The following is a 22,213-nucleotide window of genomic DNA, read 5'->3' on the forward strand; positions in this document are numbered from 1 at the left end:
TGGCAGTGTCCGTGAACATGGAACTATGTTAAAGTTATGATCAGATTCCCATAAAGAAATCGCATTTTTTTGGACTTTCTCTGTGTCTATTGCACTACCTGGATTTGTTAATATGCAATTCATAATCTTAACTTTGCAAAGAGGCATTCACTCCTTGGCTTTGAGAGCCTTATTAGGCTTCGGAATAAAAGCATGTTGTAGATAGGATGTGCCATCACTGCCATGCTTTGCTACTATTCCGCAAGAACACTGTAACTGGTACCCACTGAAGAGGGGGAGTAATGTAAATCTGCCTTGATGGTAAAAAAAAAAGAGGCTAAAATTCACTTTTATTCCCTAAAAAATTTAATTGCACATTTGGTCCTCAATATTTTTAAATTTTAACAATTTTGATCACTATTAAATATTATCATTTTTTTAACAAAAATGCTGACATGACATTTATCGGATAATATGGCATTGATATACTTATGTGACAAATGATGATTAGATATATATGTCGATGTGATATTCTGACGTACTTATATAAAAATAATGATCAAAATTTGAATTGTGTATATCATGTTAGCATGTGTTTCACATTGTCTCATTGTATATAACATTAATATTTCAATATTATGTTATCACTTAAATGTCATATTAATAGTTTCTATTAAAAAATTGATAACAAGACTAGTGGTGAATTAAAATTGTTAAATTTTAAAAATATTGAAAACCCAATGTACAATGAAGAAAATTGAGGGACCAAAATTATACAATCATAAAATTATAAGAATCTAAATTGGATTTAAGTAAAAAATAAATAAATAAGGAAGCATTCCTACTTCGTAGAAGAAATTGTCCCTTTTTCTTCACACCAATAGTAACATTCCTACTAACCTATGTGACTCACCTTTGTGTAGTCCAATTTATATAGATGGTCACTGAAATTTATATATAATTTGGTGTAAAAGGAACATTGTCATGTTTAAATTGGGGTGGAGGAAAAAGCAACATCTTGGGAGAGGATTCATTCCCCAATTTCTTGGGTGGAACCAAGAATTTCTTTGACTACAGAAGTTGGTCTTTTGCCTCGATGGGACTAAAAGAGAACAATTTGTATTTGAAGGACTAAAAATAAATGTTATCATATTTAAAGTATATTTAATCTCAGAAAAAAAACCGTATAAGAAATTTTTAATTACTAATGTTTAAAATATATTAATTTAAAAATTAAGAAATAGTTGATCAAGTTATGATATTAGTTTAAATAAAAAAATGAATTAATTTGATTTAATTTAGATTTGAAGTGAAAAAATTAATTAATTCAAAAGTTCGTTTAGTTTAAATTTTCAGATCAATATAATCCAATCAACACTTTTTTTTTTTTTAAACTTTTGTTGGTATAAAGGGGTGCAGGAAGCAACAGTCCCTCCATGGTTTGTTTTAAACCTTAATATTTTTTAAAGAAAAATGTTGTTGGGTGAATTACAAGAATTTGAAACCCAGTGTGAAGAGATATTGGGCCTTAGAAGTTGGGCTTGTTACAAGTGTAGCGCACGGTGAGTGATCTCAGAGGCGGTGCTGACGTTGAAATAGAGTATAGACTAGAGTCAGTGAGTGAAAGAGGGGTTTGTAGTCTGCAAATTGCAGTTGAAATTTGGAACGTGCAAGATCCGGTGCTGTAGTCTCTACATTCTGTGATGGTAATTCAATTTCATTTTGTTGCTGTCTTCTCAATTTCAATTTTCTGATTCTGTGTTTTTGATTTATGTTGAAGGCACCAAAACCGATAACGAGTCCCGTCCCCGATTCGTGGTACCCCACACTCTCCGTCTTCACTCTCGCCATCGGCCTCGTCTTAACCGCCTCTTTCTTCATGTGAGTTCCTCCTCGATCTCTTTCCTTTTCCTATTCCACATCTACACACGATCTCGATTTCGATTTGCATGAATCATCAATTGTAGAATGGATTTATGAATCTTAGGGTTTTACTCAACATTAAGAATTCTGGATTTGATTTATGGGAAGGACTCTGTCCCATATTAATCGTCTTGTAAGAAGAAAAAAATTATCCCTAAATAATTGTCATTTTAGTTTTTTAATGTAACATTAATTACTCTGTTTCCAACAAAAACTATAAATGAATTAACCATGATAAGTTTAATTTTGTAAATTTGGTGTTTTATTTCATCCATTTATTAGTTTTTCTTGGACTGTGTAAAACAATCTAAGATGACAATTACAATGAGACAGAGAGAGTATCATTTTGTTGGTACCTTGGTCTGCATTAGCGGTAGGCAGTAGTGAATACAAAGTCAACATAGGGGAAGTTTTATGAGAAGGACGACCCTTAGATACCATTCTTTAGGCGATATGTTTAATAAGGTTTTATGGTTAGCATAGGTTAGTAAGGTGAAACATTGCAGATTTCTCTTGTTTGTAAGTAGTAAGTACCGAATGAGGAACAATCTTGAATCTAATGGCTACTTGGGCGAGAGATTTTGCAATTGTTGGAGTAAGTTTAACATAGGATGTAATTCATTAAGTTTAGACAAATAAAGGAGCATGCAGAACAACATTTTTCTATGCCAAGCCCAAGGGACAAGGGTAACACTGTAGGTATCCTGTCCAGGAAATGTTTATATTTAATGGAAAAATGCCTTCAACTTTATGGTGTTTTCATGTGCATCCCTTCAATATTGACCACTTTTGCCCGTCTGTTGTTTAACCAGCTAAATGAGCTAATGCGCAATGCAGCGTAGACACTTCAAAGTAGTAGTTGTGTCCATGCCATACCTGGGTCAGACAGATATAGATGGTTGTCGTGGCAACATGGGTGAATTTACCGTCCTCTGTTGTCTGGCTTTGTGTAATCTCGTGAGACAAAGGTGCTTGTTGTTACAAAGTACTTTTGCAGTTGAGGCAAGCATATATATGTGAAATCTGACTCAGGAGCTGAATGTCATTATTGATTTTGTGACCTATTAGTGCTAGGTTGTAGCTATTATTGATTTTGTGACCTATTAGTGATAATTTGTAGGTGTGGGTTCGGTTTGGACTCTGTCTTGTATTTTTGTGGTGTTTAATGATGTTTCAAATCTTAAAAGATATCAGGAGTTTCCCCTTCACCTGTTTGGCAAGTTTCATGAACTATGAATGTTTATGCCACACTAGCTGCTATCATATCATTGTATCTATATTCCTCTCTACACATTAATTAAATGGATGTATTATTTGCAGTTATGAAGCAACATCTTCTAGGAAAAGTCGTTCACTTGTTCAGGAGCTGACAACTGGAGCAGTGGCTTCAGTCTTCTTGGTATGTATTTTTTATGTTTCCTTTGTTCAGACTTTTTTTACATGAAACTGGTATGATAAATGATATGGTAAAACTTATATTTATGTGTCTATCTTCTTGGCAGGGTTTTGGGTCCCTGTTCCTCCTACTTGCTTCTGGCGTTTATGTCTAATATAAACATTGAATTGGATGAAATTTTGCCAAGCAGATAGCTTTAAATGAAAAATTGCATTGGACGTTTTAGTTTGATATCTGACTCTAAGTTATGTTCATAATCTATCGATGACAATGTTGGTTGTGTGTAATGTTCAAGAAGAATAGAAGATTATGATATCTGAGATAGTTTTCAAACATGTTTCTGGGGTAATTTCTATATGCTGAATGCCAACGAATATCATAGTTTATACTTGATAATATAAAACAGCTTATTTGGGGCCTCTTTGAATGGAAGGGTTGGGTGAGATTATTTGTGCCTTTAGTTTAGGCTCTGATGACAGCGAAATGTGTTTAATCAATTTTTCTTGTTTAAAAGAATTGTCGTTACGATAAGTGTTTTTACTCTTCTATCCATCTAAGGAGATTTTTTTTTTTTTTGGACCAAGAATTATATACTCTGAGCTAATTAACAAGTATTACATATAGAACTAACAAAGTAACAATTTTACTGAAAAAAAAAAATTGTTCTTCAATGTTCAAAATGTCACAAATTTCACGTTATGTCTAAATAGTATAAACCAGCAAATATAAATAGCACCCATTGAGCGAATTAACAATCATTACAAATAGTACTTAGCAATTGTATACTTTTTGACTTATTTTATGATCTGAACATTCCATGAATTCCCCGATATCACTCCAACTGTTTGTGAAAGTTAATGCAACATATTGGATACAAATAGAATTCTTGAAGAAAATTATACGAGAACGTTTCATCTTGCAACACTCTTTGTCTTTGTTATTAATTACTGAGAGCTATATATTTGCAAATTTATTTCAGAGAGTTGAAAAATAAAACACATTTTTTTTCTGTTGAAAAATAAAACACATTCTTTTTTTAGCGAAAAAGAAAGAAAATACAGGTAGCATTCTTGGAACATTTTTTTTAACAAGATTTCTCAATTTCGAGTGGAGACAGAGGGAAACTTCGTGTTATTCTCGAGAGGTAGAAACTACAAACATTCGGCTAAGGTAGAGAAAGATTTGTTGAAGCTCTTGTAAGTAAATATTCGTTGTGAAATGAAACAAATCTCAAGTGGTTAGTTACTGTCTTGTATAGTTTTACTAGATGCACAATCAAAACTAGTTTCCATTAAAAAACACAATCTTGTGAATAAAAAGTGAATACCAATAAATGCTATATGTTTCATTAACAGTACGTAATCCACCAATAAATGCCTCTGGTATTGTTTTGCCACAAATTCTGATATTTGATTTAATATGGTCTGTACATTATTATAAATTCTTTAGTATTTTTTTTTACGAATAAAAAATGATATTTGATTTTCTCATCCGTGTTTAAAAATCTTGTTGCAAACACAGGGAAGGAAGTAATTAAATGCTGTATAGAATTGTAATCATAAGGTGGTGTCTGGTGTCATGGATATTTTAAGATTCTTAAGAAAGTGAAGTGGCAATATTCTAGCCTTGTATTTGGTAACCCGATACAGGAGGGGACATGGATCCCCAAAACAATTTTTAGTTACTTTTTATTGTGTTTTAACGTGGAAAAAAAAGTGAAACGTAGATACTCAATGCCATTTCCAAGACGCATTAAATTTGACTGATTCTATGATGATTGTTATCAACTTGGATGAACATGATAAATCAAAATATGCTTAAACTTCCCCCATTAAAAGATATTTTTATTCTTTGTTTAATTTTTAATAAAATATTAAGAAAACAGATAAAAAAAATATTCTAAGTGTTTTTTTTAAGGAAATTGCAAGTTATACTAAACACATAATTTTATATACTCTTTGACTTGGTCATACCTGAAAAAGAAATCAATTATAAAATTAGTGCCCTTCATTGATTGGTGATGGTCTTGCTCATTTATGATGTGTCATGTCTTTTATTTTCTGTTGAATATGTGTACTTGACAGTGTTCGACAGATTTGATCTTGATATAATTGACTGTCCGATTCTCTTTTTAAGGAAATCACACGGATAGTAACGGGAAGTAGCAAGTTCATCGGCAACGGCAATTAGAATAGAACAAGAACTCTTGGACCATTCTCGGAATAATATGAAGCTTCATATAGAACATTTTATGGACTATGGTAAACCATATATTAAATCTTGGCATAAATGAATCGTAACGCAACCATGAACGATTCCGGGAAGTAATTAGTGAGGAGACTAAAATTATATGAATTGAGATTTTAAATGAAAAATTGCTAATCTAAATAGCAAATATATAATATATTATATTATCAAATTATGTATGATAATGTTGTTTTCGTATCATAAGTTTTAATACATGATTACATTAGTTTTAAATTTCAGAAGCTTATTGTGGAGATGGATTCATAAATCGATTTAATATAAAGTGAGACCCCCGACAAAAATAGATCTGTATGAGTGGAACGAATCCTTTACTACTTTTGTACCGATTCCAACACGATTGTAAGATGAATCACTCTCTGTCAAATTGAGGTGAGACACGGTCTCAATCATCTGTCTCTTGCACAACAAAAGTAGAAAACCAAGCCAAGATATATTTGTAATCGGGTCTCAATCGTCTCTGCCTTAGAATCATGCCAATTTATAGTGCTATCAAGTGTAGATTTTGGAATGAAGAGAAATCAAATCAGATATTATTATTTGCATCAAACACATAAATAAATTGATATGAGATCTTTTAATTTAATCACATGTCTCAAATTTAAATCCTAGATATATAAAGTTTATCGTCCATACCGTAAAGGACATGTGATCTATATCAAAAATGAGATATTATTTTATTTAAGAAAGGGATTTACACTCAAATTGATTACTTTTCACTGCTTATAAAAGGGAATTTAGTTATATTGTATTCCGTTGCTCTGTCATATTTTACTTATCGGTTTTGTATTATTAAACTCAGGCTCCGAGTCCTCGGTTCGAAGCTAGCAGAGAGATAATCATGGCTTACAAAGTTACAATCAACGAGCTATTGCTGACAAGATTGACTGCGCTTATCAGATAATAAAGCAGATTATTATCCTCAACTCTATATGACACTGTTTTGATGAAATTTTTCGATATATGAATAGCTATATATATATATTATTTTATTTTCGATATCTCAATTCATGACTGCATAAATACGTAAAGATAGGGAATTCATATTGATTATGTCATGTACAAAAAGTTTGTATCAAATTGTAAAAAAATGATTGTAATTAAGGGTCACTCCACGGTTGATCTGGACCATTAAGTGTATGTTTATATTAAAGTTGGCTAATTAATATTTAATCAGTGAATCTACCATGTTAAGGTTTGCGTATCAACTTTTTTTTTCTCCCTTTTATTTTTGTCATTGTATTGTACAATTTGTTTTGCTTGTTTTCCTGGCTGTGAACCTTGCCACAAGTTATGTAGCTCAGTGCTCAGCACCTGTCTTTGAATTATTATTACTCACTAGTGGACATTTATTGAGGTGGAGCTTCGTTCAAAATGCTGAAGAAGGGCCCCCGTTTATTTACCAAAATATTACACGTAATAAAAAAATTATAATTAATATTTTGTTTAAATTAAAATTACATTAAAGTTCAATTACTTGCTGTGATGTGAAACTATAATTATAGTTAAAAAATAATAATTAATAACAAAAATACTTGAATAACTATTAACTTACTAGTAGGAAACAAGAAAAGTAACAAATTCAAAGTGGGACTCTTTGCTTGTAGTTGTAGAGTGAGAGATAAAGCAAAAGTAGACCCCTGTCTTTATTAGGGGTTAATAAATTATAGTGTGCGAAAAGAAAGAAGTCACTAGAAAAAGCCAAGTGAGTTAAGTCTCTTAATTAAATGATTAGTGCGTATATGTTCTTAAAACTTGTTTTCGAAACATAGTATGTCACTTCAAACTCATTTTGGTCTGTAACATTTATTTCAAAGAATTAAAGCAGTAAAGCACAAACATACATTTGAATCTTTAACAAAACAACAAAGCCAACCGCTTTATAAATTCATTTGCCAGTGACTCAAATCTCACCTTCATAGCCTCATACCACTCTCCACTATTTCCTTCCCTCCCTCTTAATTTTTGTGTGACAAAAGCAAAGCTAAGTATCAAGTAGCAACAATGGTGGCGAAGAAGCCGCTAATTGTGATAATTGGAGCTGGAATGGCAGGGCTCACTGCTGCCAACAAGCTTCACAGTGTGAGTGCCTCAAAGGACTTGTTTGAGGTGTGTGTTGTTGAAGGTGGAAACAGGATTGGTGGGAGAATCAACACATCAGAGTTTGGTGGTGACCGAATTGAGATGGGTGCTACTTGGATCCATGGAATTGGAGGCAGCCCAATTCACAAAATTGCTCAACAAATCCATGCACTTGACTCTGAGCAACCTTGGGAGTGCATGGATGGGAATGAGAATAAGGCCACCACAATTGCTGAAGGTGGCTTTGTGCTAAACCCTTCTTCCCATGTTGACCCCATCACAAAGCTTTTCAACAATCTCATGGATCATGCTCAGAGAAAGATGCCAACAACAACAAAGGGTGACTGTGGAAACCTTAGTGTTGGCTCTTTTCTTAAACAAGGCCTTGATGCTTATTGTGGTTCATCAAAAGAGGAAGAGGAGCTCAAAGGGTTTGGAAAATGGAGCAAAAAGTTACTCGATGAAGCAATCTTTGCAGTTCATGAGAACACACAGAGGACTTACACATCTGCTGCTGATTTGTTCAATCTAGATTATGCAGCAGAAAGTGAATACCAAATGTTTCCAGGTGAGGAAATCACAATTGCTAAAGGCTACTTGAGCATAATTGAATCTTTAGCATCTGTGCTACCTCCTGGTTTGGTTCAGTTGGGTAGAAAAGTCACAAGAATTGAATGGCAGCCGGAGAGACACGAGGCGATGAATTTGGAAAATGGAAGACCATGTTCTTCTAGGCCTGTGATGCTACATTTCTGTGATGGCTCTATTATGTCTGCGGATCATGTCATTGTCACAGTTTCACTTGGAGTGTTGAAGGCTTCTATTCGTGATGATGATTCAGGTATGTTAATGTTTAATCCCCCTTTACCCTCTTTCAAGGCCGAGGCTATTTCAAGGCTTGGTTTTGGTGTTGTTAATAAGTTGTTTATGCAATTGAGTGAGCCTCCACATGAACATTCCAAAGGGTTCCCCTTCTTGCAAATGGTTTTTCATTCACCTCAATCTGAGTTGAGGCACAAGAAAATACCCTGGTGGATGAGGAGGACAGCTACCCTTTGTCCAATTTACAACAATTCTAGTGTCCTCCTATCTTGGTTTGCTGGGGAAGAAGCACTGGCACTTGAGTCACTCAAAGATGAAGAGATCATTGAAGGGGTTTCAGACACAATTTCATGCTTCCTATCGAATTCACTTGAGTTTTGCAACGGGAATGTGAATTCTGAGAAGTATTCTCACGAATATAAGGTGAAATTCAGTAAGGTGTTAAAGAGCAAGTGGGGAACAGATCCATTGTTTTTAGGCTCATACAGTCATGTGGCAGTTGGATCAAGTGGTGATGATTTAGATACAATGGCAGAGCCATTGCCAAAATGCCTCACTTGTGCTTCACCACCACTTCAAATCTTGTTTGCAGGGGAAGCAACTCACAGAACCCATTATTCTACAACTCATGGAGCTTACTTTAGTGGCCTTAGGGAAGCCAATAGGCTTCTTCAACACTATTCACTGTGTTAAGACTTATAGTATAACAACTTTGTATTGCTTTTTTTTTTTTTTTTTAAATATCATTAATTTGTATCAAATTATTCTTACTTTACTCTTTAGGGAAAATTAGTAAGTGATTGTCAAAAATTGAAAATTAGAAGTGGCAAGATGAAAAGTGAGATGGGGACATTCAGCTGGTACTATAAGACCAATTATTCCACATATAATTGTTTTCTTTTATTCTATTGGGGTGTAGTTTCTTTTTGTTTCATATCTTGTAAATCATTAAAACAAACTACTAGCTAGGTGTCCTTTTACTTAAATTCAGAATCTAATGTGGATACTGGCTTCCCCCAGTGGACAGGATCCGATAAATCCGGGTCTTTCCAACTTGGAACCTCCTCATCACTCATCAGCTCTTCACTGAAACAAAATATGGCTAGTCAACTTAACTGCTTATTAGTTTTCAATGCAAAGAAACAAGTCATTTTAACACCCTTTCCTTTAACGGGAAACTGAAGTGAACTCAATTGTTTGAGTCAGATCAGAGTTTTACTTGGAACAATAATTGATACTTTGATATTTTTAACTTTAGTTCGCCGCAATCGGGGAATTAATAAATTATTGCCGAATGCACTTTTGATGACAGTAAAAAATCCACCTTTCGGCCAAACGGGCCATATGTTGGTATAAACAAACCTATTTTTGTAACTAACACAGAACGCGTGTATCTAATAACGTGGAACTGTTGTTCTCTTTTTAATTAGATGTCTCACATTGAAGTTATCAATACACAATTGTGTTAAATATTATCATAGAAAGTTTTATCATTCATATTCATAATCAACCTATTTGATTAGAGCAAGATTATCCCTAATTAATTTGTTTCGTTATTTTTAGTAAAATATTTCTTCATAATGTCATTTTTTATTTATTTATAAAGTTTGGATATGGAACTTTATTTAAAAATTGAGTTTAATTTCTCAGATTAATATAAAATTGCTATATCTTATAGAACATTTCAATTTTAATATATGACATATTTTAAAATAAGTAAATTTTTATTCAGTGAAAAAACATTTTAAGTAAGTAATTTAGAGAATCAATGAAAGGGTGTCGAATTTTTTGTTAAGATTTAAAATATATTCAATGACGTAGTTGCTTAAAATATTTGAATGGAAACTTTATGAATGACTATTGTTCTCTGTTAATTATATTTTTTTATTCAGGAGTTGAAACCTAAAATCAATCTTATTTATTTATAGAGACCAAGTTGAATTTCAGTAAGAAAAGACCAAGTTGAATTTCAGTAAGAAAAGACCAAGTATAGTTTTCTAACACTATGTTCTGCCCACATAATCAGTAGCAGTAACCAAAGTGTCCTTAACTAACCATCAGACAAAAAATGTATGGCCACATGATCCAAGTGATTTTTCATTTTTCCGCTTCGTCAGGATTCATGAATATGATATGTCCCATCCAACCTCTGCATAGTACGTCACTACGTCTACGTGTGTAGGATCTATTGGTCATATGCCCATTGCCCACCATGCTAGTACGTCACTACGTCTACGTCTCCTTAATATAAAATATTTGTATACTCATTTTATTTGACATTGAGAGAAAAATTTAAAAATGATAATTGCTATAAATGTAATAAAAAAATGAAAACAAAATAATGTTAAATGAATATTTATAATATTATCCATACATCCAAAAATATTTTCAAGGTATAATTTTAAGCTATAATTGAGTTGTTCAAGTTAATCTCTCTTTAAAGATTAATGCGGCTTACTTTGTGATAATATATAAGTTTAAGATGAAGTATTTTAAGCATATATAAAAGAATAGTTTAAAATCAGTCAAAAAAAAAAGGTTGAGAATTAAAATGATCATTTATTCCACTCCAATCATATCTACTTTAATCTTTTTGTTTTTCTTTATCCAATGACTCACACATATAATATTTTCTGTAAGGTTAAACTCACAAGAGTTTTCTACAGACATAATCCAACATTGTGGCCTACCAATCAATAGGTATTGCTGCTAGTATTGGATTTTTATGCAAAGCAAATCAACCAAGCTTGATACTTACTTTACATTGTTTTGAGAGGTTGTCGAGAAAAGAAATAGAAGAGAGAAAAAAATATGAGAGAAATAAAATAAAAAATGTATTATTTGAATGGAAATAGACCGCATTTCGAAAAAATGATAATATTTTTCTATTTCATTTATTTAATTATTTGGAAGAAGAAAATAGAAAATACAAAAGAAAATAAGTAATTTTTTATGTAAAGTATCGTCGTAAAAAATATCATATGTTATTGGACAAAACTATTAAAGTTGTTTCTTTTAATATAATGTTTGTATAACAAAAATTAAATTATTACTACAAATGTTATGAATGAATATCAGTATGATATTATTGTAATATTTAATATATTAATACTATATAGTAATTTTATATTAATAAAATCGTTTATAGTATAATGTATAATTTTATTCATGACTTATTATAAATATTGAATAAAAATTATATTATTCAAACTAATTTAATACTAAACTGTTTTTTTACAGTTAATACTAAACTGTTAATAGTTACTAGTATAACTTTTTAGTATGTTTAGTCAAGTTTTATATAGAGCTGATAATTCTCGTAACTCATAAGTTTTTCCAGCCCATGCCCCCGTTTCCCATTATAACTGTGTCTATTTTTGTTTTTACAGAGGTTTTTATTATATATCTTTCTACACTCACAACAAAAAACATTTTTCTCTTTTCTAATCTAATTATTTAACACATTAATTTTTTTAAAAAAATTAACATATTAAAATAGTATATTGGAATATATAAAAAATAGTAGGAAATAAAAAATTATCATATTATTAATTCAATTCCGGTGCTCCTTCAAATAATGATAAGAATAATAAATCAGAAAAAACAAGATAGAGAGAAAAAACTGAAAAAAATCAGAAAAACGATAGAGGGTGAAAAAAACACTGAAATGGCCCACTTGCTGTCTCTTCCTGTCTCTACCGGCTTCAATCACACTTTGATTTGATGATCGCATATCACAAACCAATGCTTTACCTAATAACTAACAAGTCTTTGTCTGACACGTAAACAAACAAATGTGAATATACTTTCCTTCACTCACCCTAATTCTAATAACAAGTTCTTTAATATTTTCTCTCATATTAAGTAATTAAACATGTTAGTTTGAATTCTTAGTGGGTATCCTTTTCAAAGTAATAAAATTGACGTAAATTTGTACTAATAAAAAACATGTTTAATCATACAAACCTGCTGAAGCTTTACTTGGACCTGACTGGCAGGACCATTGAATCGTCGATACGTTCTAATTATACAGATTGTGTTGCAGAGTGTAAAATCTTACTTATTGACGTTGTAAGCACCACGTTTCTTTTGTTTCAATCAATTATTACCATTAGGACAGCAGACTGCTCTGATAAGGTTATCTCTCTGCGAGACTGTCTAATAAAGTTAAGGGAGAAGTCCCTTTACTAGGAACCTAAAATAAATTTGATTTATATGCCACACAGTGTGAGAAAAATTGAGACATTCTTCAATAAGTCTGTAACTGAGGAAATTGTAGATGCAATTTTTCACACACACACCAAAAAAAGAAAAAAAAATGGAATCAGCAGCTTAACTTTAAACTAGATTAATAGGGATACCAATCATACCTTAGAATAAGGGTTTCTTACCTTATGCTATTTCTTTTTCTTTTTTCCTTGGCCTTGCCTTGCCTCTGTTTGTATAAAAATGGAAAGGGCAAGTTCCCACATGATATATTTACCCGTCATATCTACTTGCATTTAGTAATCAGGTCACGGAATATGCAAAAAAGAATCTCGAATATATTGCACATGCAACATGATGTGAAAGCCGTCGTGACAAAAGCAACAAATCAAATTCCATTTTAACAGATTTCATCAACATTTTGTGAAGTTGATCATTGTCCTATAAAAGAATCTCGAACTCAAAATATAGTTTGGCACTTTGAGTGAGCTATGGAAGAGGAAGTAGTAACATGTACCCATGTTATAGGTTCACAGATATTGAAACAAAGTCTGCCTTCACATAATTTTTATTATCAAGTTGGGTTTGGGCCAGTAGGTACGTGATCAAATAGAACCACAAAGATAATTCAACTCCAATTCTCCAATTAAGATTTACAGACACGTGTAGACGATTCTTGTTTAACAAAAATCTAATACTAAGAACAAAATTTCTGCTATTTTGTAGAATAGGATAAATATTCCAAATGCCACTTGAAATCAACTATCTATTACTTTCAATTTGTTCTTACATAAACATTTCAATAGAAAAATAAAAATTATTTTCTGGTAGAATAATGATGTAGTTATCTGACACCTTTCTCGTGTCCAACTATTCTTTTATAGAAACAAAATGTGTATGAGGGGCTGCTCAATGCTTCATTATTAAAAGCCCCCTAGTTTATGGACTATGGAGCAATAATCAGCAGAATAATCTGACTATGTACAACACTTGCAGCCAATTTCTTTTATTTACATTCGTTTTCGCGCAGCCTGGTGCATGTTTGCATTCTGTATGTGTGGAATTCAACTACACAAAGTAAAGGGGTGTCGTTATTTTTCTATATAATGAACCTAATAGATCTGCTCCATGATTATCTGGCAAACTGTTGCATCACATGATCCTTATCCGCATAGTGCTTCAAGTGAGAGCTTCTTTGCAATTCCCGGACACGGGTCTCCCCCAAAAACTTCAGGAGCTACAGTCACCAAGCAAGATTGCTTGCCAATGCAGTTCTACAAATAATAACAACAACAAATAATACAAGGACAATAAGTAGCAGAAGAAAAACATAATATTAATAAGAAGCAAAAGATTTATTGGCATAACATGTTAAAACTAATCAAAATGCATACATCTTAGAATGTGAGTTTAGACCTAACTCAACCCCAAAAACTAGCTCAAAAAATGAGGGTTATCCCTCACTTATATTTCTAACTTGGCTTTATTTTTAGTTGATATGGAACTTGGGTTTTTCAAACAATACAATCATTCAGAACCAAATGATTTATCCGGCAATTTCTGTTTTTAGATGTCATATGATTGGGATACCTTTTGAGGAGCATCATATGATTTGTGAGCATGACAACTTCCTTCTCTAAAGTTTCCACAAGTTCCCTGTGGCAATCCATAACTAGCAAATTTAATCTGAGAGATGTTTTTCCCAGGTGGACACCACAAGTGAGCCTTGGGTCTAACAACTTTGCCAGAGTCTAGCATCTGTCTGTTCTTAAGAGTTGGTTGCCCTTGGTATATATCAGCACACACACTTGCTGTTGTTCTTTTCACCAAAGTAATTCCAGTAGGATCACCTCCCCATTCTTCAAACACAACCAGATAGTTCCCACTTGGGTTCAGCCACGACCGAGGAATATGGTACCTGTCCAATGCCATCAATAGGTTGTCATGAATCATCATATTCAAGTCACTCCTTTCAATGTAGTAAAATAGATAGTGTTGTGTCACTGTCAACTCTTACCATCTCTGGGAGGGTTCTCCACAATTTGTCCGGCATTTTTTATCAGTGTAAGTTCCAGCATAATAACAATCCCCACAGTTACCGCGTGCTATATATCCAGGCCAATGGCGTCCAATGCTTCGACCGTTTATCCATGCCTGACCCTTTCCCATGCTAATCATGTCCAGAGCTAACGGATCGTTGCCTGCTGGTGTGCTAAAAGTTGTCTATTGACATTACAGAATATAATGAGTCAGAATAAATTCAGACTCGGCCACTTGGGTGATCACAGTGACATAAATACAACCTTTGTTGAAAATTCAATCTTACTTACCTTGTACCATGCCAAAGGTTGCTGTTTAGCCAATAATGATCCTTGTACCCATTCCACGGAGGAACTACCACTGACAGTGTTAAGGTTTAAGGCTTCACCCTTGAGACCAATCTGCCCAACAAAATGCAAATGAGTAACCTCTTATTTTTGGGGTGATACACAGGCCATTATTATAAAACCTTTCAATGTGGCTACTAGGAAAAACAATGCTAGATAACAAACCTTGTAAGACCATTTCTGTTTAGACAAGTCTCTAGTCCCCTCATTTAGACCCTTAAGTGTGACTGGACCTAACACCCCAGCATTCCATGTCTCAAAGTGTGGCCCAACATTCTGGCATTAAATAGAACATTGTCATAAGATTAAAAGGGAATAAAAAATCTGAAAATAAAAATTGTTGTAGAAATCACAGAGATATTAGAAAGGAAGAGAACTAACCGGGAGACCCACGGCAATACTTAGTAAAGAAATCTTGTTATTGCCAACCCTCAGCTTAACACTGTCACTAAATGTTAACTTATGAGAGTCCAGTCCCCCGTACACGGTACCTGCATTTAAACAAAAAATGCATAAGTAAAAAACGGAGATTATTGTAACAAAACACTAGACTGAAAAAATATCATTAATCTTGTGTACCTGAAAGTTGATCATTAATTAAAACATGCAAAACATGGCCTGCTGACATTACGGTAAGAACAGGAGATTGTCCATTCTTTATAAAACCTTCATTTGCATCAATGTTGACACTGAACAAGAGACAATAATATTTATTAGATGGAGAAAGGATATAAACAGTAATTTTCAAGAAATTGAGCATTCCAACTATTATTCTTTTAGAAGTCAAAGACATGATCAGATACTTACTCTGTCATATACCACAAATAATCTGTAGAATCTCGGGTGACATTAATCTGCTCCCAGAGTGCATATGCTGTCAAAGAATCATCCTCATTGGATGATGCAGGCTCTTCATTGTATGACTGCCAATCAAATGCACTGTTCACGGCAGTCATCTTCATCAGAGAGCTTTGAGCACCAAGCTGTATATATAAAATTGATAACATCAATGTTCATACTTGGCAAACAAAAATCTCAATATAAATACATTTTAATGTTTTTCTGTCCTTGAAGAACAGCACATTAGTTTCTGCATTAATAATTTCAGCTTGCATTCCTTTATCAAATAAAAATAAAATAAACATGGCAAGCAGTATTGTCCTACCCTCGCAGTGTTGAAAACTGCAGTTTTGCAATCAGGAAGGATGCTGATAGACCATGGTGGTAGGTCATATTGTCCATTTCCAAATTTAACTGATGCGGAAGATTTGGTGTCATAGTTTGCAAGGAATGCAGCACAAGCACCAGAAGTCTTGAACACATGTACCTAAGATAATAACATTAACAAAAATAAGCAAATAAGTTTTAACAAGAAGCCTGTTGAGTAATTTTCACAAGTCATAACCCTGCTTAATTACTTTACCTCAAGGTTATTTCCTGGCCATGTCACTGTTGGATCTACAGACACTAAAGCTGGCTCACATAGCTTTATTGCTTTATGCAAATCTCTAAGATGCCCCCATTTTGGTTCATTTAGAAGTCCTGAGATAGTTGAACAAGCTTCAGACTAATGTGAAAATATCTCACTCAATCTCTAAGATGCTCTCATTTTGGTTCTTTTTGTATGGTGTCATTTTCCCAAGCATGTTAACAAATTTAACCTAATATACTCTGCATACCGTATTCATCAATAGGACCGTCATAGTCATAGCTGGTGGCAATGAAGAGGCCACTGGATGTCCGATCAAAGTTAGTTCCTCCATGGTACTGGATCAAAAAATGATACATTTTTAGGCTCAAATCAACGTTTCCACGTCATGGATATGTATAGTACATAAGAAGGTAGGAAACATTTATTGGCATTTATCCTTAGATAAATCTTAAATGCAATGGCCAACCTACCATATAGTAATTAACAAATGAACCACCATTCTGTACGAATCTTGCAACTGAGAATGCCATGTCTTCTGCAGGTCTACGAGGGACCGCGCCTCCAAACTCAGTGTACCTACAGAACATGGAACAAAAAACTAAATACAGGATCCAGATCAATTATTATTGTCATTTATTTGTAGTAGAACATACCAGCCAGTCCAGTTCTCTGTCCACATTTTGGGTTTGTATTTCTTGTTGGGAGTAAAGTTTTCGCAGTAGTATCCATTGCAGGTGTCAATCTATTGAAGAGAAAGATGCAAAGGAGTATAATCAATCAGTCAATGAAACAAACAAAAAGAAAAGGGGGTGGACAGAGGCACGTTAACTACTAGTGAAGAACAACCCTGAAGTAAAAAAGTGAACAAATTTACAGAACTGCTGAGATAAAAGAAAAACAACAACAGAAAAAGGCCAAATGGGCCAATGAACACACATCAAAATTAAAATATATCAATAGTAAAGGCAACAACCTAACCCAACAAAACAACCAAAACACAACTGAAAAATGTACCTAAAAAAAAGGACACAGCAACATAGGTGGGGGACACAAAAATTTATTCTAAGAAGATAAGAATTCTTCTCCAAATGGTTTTTTTTTTTTTCAAAAAAGGTTATGTTTAGCAAAAGGTGCTTACAAGAGGATCCGGAGTATCTTGTTGCTTGCACATAATCCAGGGGACACCAGTATCTAAACCCACAGCCATTTGAGAAAACCATTTGGTATAAGCTTTCCCAGGGGCACCAATTTCCCACTCCACTGGTCCATATTCGTTTTCTATCTGTCACATTCAATTTGGGGGCCAAAAAAAAAAAAAAATACTATTACTGTAATTGGTTGGCCTAACTAATAAAACTTTCTAGTCAAGAAAAAATAACACGGCAAAATGCAAAGTTGAGACTTGAAGAAAGCAATAATAGGAATATATATCTTATTTAAATCCCAATTCCTTGCCTGTGACATAATTATCGGACCTCCCTGCGTCTGGAACAATTTCTCCTCCTTCATAATGCTGACAATCTTCTCAGTAAATTTTTGCATTGCAGCCTACATCATTGCGAAAATTGAACGGTTGCTTAGAAAATTCACAGAATTCGATAATTAAATAACAACAATATAACTATGAGTAAAATTGAAAATTCCAACCTTGAAAGGTTCATTGTCTGTTCTGAAAGCAATACCCGGAACATACTTGAGCCAAACAGGAAACCCCCTGAATATCAAACAGAAAGAAAAGACCTTTAACTCTTTAAGCAGTGGCTAAACATTGTTGTCCTTTTTCAAAAGTAAATTATTCTCTGAATATATTATATAGAATTATAAGACAGGTTACAAAAAATCATTACCCAAAGTTCCATTCAGCACATATGTAGGGACCAATGCGGAGATGAACATAGAGACCAGCTTGCTGTACCAGCTTGATGAACTTAACCAAGTCGTACCTATCCTCGAAATAATACTGAATTTTTTAATTTCACGAAAATTCACATAAAAAAATATGAGTGAGCTTTCTATTCAAACAAGTGAAAATAAGAATAAAAAAAAATGAAAATAACATTTGCATTACCTTTCCGGGAGAAGGCTCATGTCCATTCCAAAACACATAGGTTTGGATAACATCTAAGCCTCCATCTTTGGCCTTTTGAATAAGGTCTGGCCACATCTGCAACCAATGAGAAACAAAAAAAGCCTTTCGGTGTGAAAACTGAAAATTGAAACTCTTTTGGTGATTACAAAAATAACTAACTAAAAGTACTTGCCTCAGGTGTGCTTCTTGGGTAGTGAATGGAACCAGAGATCAAAATTCTTCTCTGGCCATTAACAACAATGGCTTTGTGATCATAAGTCACAGAGGCTGTGACTGCACAAACCCACAAAACTAACAGCAGGGTACAAAAATTCCCCCTTGGTAAATTCTCGATTAGAACCCGTGAACCCATTAGTGTCCTTCACACATTTTAAAAAACTCCAAAAGAGAAGAAGGGAACAAGAGAAACGCGCTTGTGTTTTTAGTTTCTTCACAATGCCTTTTTGAGATTGAAAAGAGATGTCAGATTGCACGCAAAGACTTTAATAAATAACAATGGTAGTTGAGGTGCGTGGTTTTGGGAGGAGGCTGCAACTCCTTTATATACATTTGAAAATCCAAAGCTACTACAAGACCTTGGAGTCTGGACACTAGAATTGGGACCCATTTACTCCTTTCCTTGCATGCCAATGACTCACTCACCACTGACCCCACAAACAAGCTTTTAAATTATTTTTTTTATCATATTATAAATTTTATTATACTTATATTCTTTTTCTTTTTCTTTTATCTTCCTAGATGTCTCATAGCACAATGAGTGTTTATAAAACAATTTCCCATTACTATTTTTGTTTTTAGAAGAATCAATTATTTTTCTTAAGAACATAAATTAATTGAAATAATCTTATAATCAGAGAAAAAGAAAATACTATTTACTATATGTATTTTTAATTGGTTAATTAAAAAAGAAAAATATTTAATTATCATTGTTTAACAAATTACTACTTTCAAACGCTAATGCTTACCTACCCAGCAGAGGACACAAGTGCGAAATGAACTAGTTTAGTCACAATTTCCAGTAATATTGAGAAACGTGACAAAAAAGTAATCTCCGGCCTCTGGTTAATTTCCTTTCTGATGATGAGTGTACATTTAATTGCCATACTTGGTGGTAGGAGTCTTACTCATAAGTCATAAAGGAAGCTTCGACGCTGCACGTACGTTATTTTAAACTGCTTTGAATCCAATCCTGTTATTATTCTCATGGACCTTGTCACCAAAATATATAAATATCATCCATTACAAGGAGGGAAGCAATTCTCGGAGAGTATAATGATATTTTGGTGAAGTGTTACATCAAATCTATAACTACAAAAATTCTTTGAATGATACTTTGAGGAAGAACATAATTTCACTTTATTCATTTATTTTCAACATCTCACTTTTGAATTGATTAATGTCAGTTTCTTTGAAAAGAAAACCTTTATATATCAAATACTTGAACTCATTATTTTTTATCTATTGTATTACTTGTCATAGGTACTATTTATCTTTCTTCTGTCTACGTTTTTAATAATATTTGATATCCATCCATCTTTTTTCAAGAAAAGCTTGTTTGGATAAATTGTTCTGGAAGTAATTTTAGAAAAAAAATATAAAAACAAAAAATTAAATAACTTTTTCTATAAATTAAAATAAATTTTTCATTATTTGTTAATCATTAATTTATTTATAAATGTCATCTCATCTTTTAGAGAAATTATATATAAAAAAATTACCAATTAATTAATTATTAGCCAATAGATAATTTATTTTAACTTATGAATACATTTTTTTTCTCTTCTTATCTTTTCCTCTTAAAAATACTTTTAAAAGAGTGCATCTAAACATATCCTCAGATCTTTTGGATAGAAGATATTGACGATTTTTTTAAAAGACGAATAAAAAACGTATTAAAGTATTCTCTGTGTAAAGTACTCTCCGCATATAATGACGATCTTTTAACAAATTGTATTGTTTTCTGAATTTGCTTCATGAATTGGAATGGAACGGAATAATGGATTGGCTGGGGGAACGAAAGCCAAGTTGCCGCTCATAAAATAAAACGCGTGTACCAATGGAAATCCTTTGACTAACTTTTATTCTTACAAACCAGTGGAAGCATACCATAAGTGCCAAGAGCATCATTAATAGAAATTATTGAGTTTAAGAAATCATGTTAATCAGATTTATTATTATTCTTTTTCAAGAGTTTTACTTTTTTGGTTATTTTTTAATTTTTGGAAAATAATTTTTAAGAATTTTGTTTTTATTATTTTTTGATAGAAAGATTTTGTTTTTTTTCAAGTAAAATCCAACAACTTAAATTTAATTTTATAATTAAAATAAAAAAATTCTTATATCCTATATGCTATCATCAAATTTATAAAAAATTATCTAAGAACTCAAAAGTTAAAAGATTTTTCCCTCTAATAATTTTTTTGACTGAAAAGTTAAAAGGATCTTGTCAATGAATTGAAAGAAAAAATATTTATTATAAAATTTAAAGAATTTTAATTTTTAAATCTCTTAAAATAGGGCTTGAAAATAATATTTTAGTTATAGAATTATTTTTAAAAAAATATAAAATTAGAGTAAAGTGTATTTGTATTTATCAAGGGAGAGAAATGGATGTTTTAATAATACTTGCATATAAAATATTATTTCATAATGGTATTTTTAACAAAAGTTAACAAAATTCTAACAAAAAAATAAAAATAAAATAAGAGGATAGTATATTGTAATATTCACATTTTTCTGATAGAAAGATATAATCTCCTCTTGATTTTATCGTTTATAATAATAATAATGATAATAATAATAATAACGTATTATTGCAATGATTGTCAATTTGTCATAATGAATTCATACGTAGCTTGAGAACAAATATTAATCTAATTGGTTATGGCACAAGGTCTATACTAATACTTGCGAACGCTGCCACATTCTGCCAAATGTTGTTTCAATTGTAATCAAACTATAAAACGCTAGTTATATTATTTCTTTATGTATTGAAATTTCAAATTTATACATGCGTTTATATGTAGATGTAACTAGTTGATGTTAATTTTTTTTTTTAAAAAAAATTATACAACTAATGCAGTTCAATAATTATCTACCAATGCAACTAATGTAGTTCATATGATTAATAAATACACTTGTCCATTATGTCATGATAAAACTGAATTTCTCGAACATGCTATTAGAAACTGCAATTGGGTGAAGCAGATTTGGAACCTTTTCAAGTTTACTGCTAATATTTTGTTTTATCAACAAGATATGAGTAGTTGGATGAAAACCAATGTTAAAAGCAATAAAATGTTAGAAAACACCAAATGGAGTATTATATTTGGAGATATTCTTGATTGCATTTGATGGAGACATAATGAGATCATCTTTAAGATATTTGGCACAACATCGACGGAATTTTGTTTAAAGCCTGGACGTTATTGAGAGATATCGGAAGTAGCCAAAATATGTAAAATGTACTAAATCTGATTTATCCAAATTTGAATACTGACGAGTCTGAAATATGGAATTATCCTACGGAGGGGTGTATGAAACTTAGTTGTGATGGAGCTTATCTTCCGGTAATAAGAGAAGCTTCATGTGGTGGTGTTGACATAAGAGGTCATAATGGTAGTTTTATTCGG

The 22,213-nt window shown here is 32.4% G+C and overlaps 3 protein-coding genes across 6 annotated transcripts; 2 read left to right on the forward strand and 1 right to left on the reverse strand.

Annotated features, from left to right (window-relative positions):
- The first annotated feature begins 1,525 nt into the window (after nt 1-1,525).
- Nucleotides 1,526-3,633, forward strand: LOC106794096 (transmembrane protein 258). 2 transcript variants are annotated; one of them, XM_041011360.1, is made up of 5 exons: nt 1,564-1,685; nt 1,760-1,860; nt 2,715-2,870; nt 3,223-3,301; nt 3,405-3,633. In XM_041011360.1, the coding sequence occupies exons 3-5, from the start codon at nt 2,734-2,736 to the stop codon at nt 3,450-3,452; spliced, it is 264 nt and encodes an 87-aa protein (XP_040867294.1). In that variant the 5' UTR covers nt 1,564-1,685; nt 1,760-1,860; nt 2,715-2,733; the 3' UTR covers nt 3,453-3,633. The 2 variants fall into 2 exon arrangements, with proteins under 2 accessions (XP_003549239.1, XP_040867294.1); XM_003549191.5 differs by lacking the exon at nt 2,715-2,870 and having other exon boundaries at nt 1,526-1,685.
- A 3,629-nt stretch (nt 3,634-7,262) lies between these two features.
- On the forward strand, nt 7,263-9,225 carry LOC106796594 (probable polyamine oxidase 5). Its single transcript, XM_014769383.3, has one exon. It carries the CDS (start codon nt 7,568-7,570, stop codon nt 9,158-9,160), a length of 1,593 nt encoding a protein of 530 aa, XP_014624869.1. The 5' UTR covers nt 7,263-7,567; the 3' UTR covers nt 9,161-9,225.
- A 4,185-nt stretch (nt 9,226-13,410) lies between these two features.
- Nucleotides 13,411-19,101, reverse strand: LOC100810170 (beta-galactosidase). Of its 3 annotated transcripts, XM_003550585.5 has the most exons (19): nt 18,754-19,101; nt 18,561-18,656; nt 18,340-18,452; nt 18,140-18,206; nt 17,948-18,040; nt 17,631-17,774; nt 17,146-17,234; nt 16,963-17,068; nt 16,740-16,827; nt 16,484-16,602; nt 16,226-16,387; nt 15,868-16,043; nt 15,640-15,749; nt 15,442-15,551; nt 15,226-15,336; nt 15,004-15,114; nt 14,691-14,896; nt 14,264-14,591; nt 13,411-13,947 (listed from the first exon to the last, which is right to left on the reverse strand). In XM_003550585.5, the coding sequence occupies exons 1-19, from the start codon at nt 18,931-18,933 to the stop codon at nt 13,837-13,839; spliced, it is 2,520 nt and encodes an 839-aa protein (XP_003550633.1). In that variant the 5' UTR covers nt 18,934-19,101; the 3' UTR covers nt 13,411-13,836. The 3 variants fall into 3 exon arrangements, with proteins under 3 accessions (XP_003550633.1, XP_014625552.1, XP_014625553.1); XM_014770066.3 differs by lacking the exon at nt 17,631-17,774; XM_014770067.2 differs by lacking the exon at nt 18,754-19,101 and having other exon boundaries at nt 18,340-18,435; nt 18,561-18,655.
- Nucleotides 19,102-22,213: the final 3,112 nt, after the last annotated feature.

The sequence above is a fragment of the Glycine max genome, chromosome 17, assembly GCF_000004515.6.
Source record: "Glycine max cultivar Williams 82 chromosome 17, Glycine_max_v4.0, whole genome shotgun sequence".
Taxonomy (NCBI): domain Eukaryota; kingdom Viridiplantae; phylum Streptophyta; class Magnoliopsida; order Fabales; family Fabaceae; genus Glycine; species Glycine max.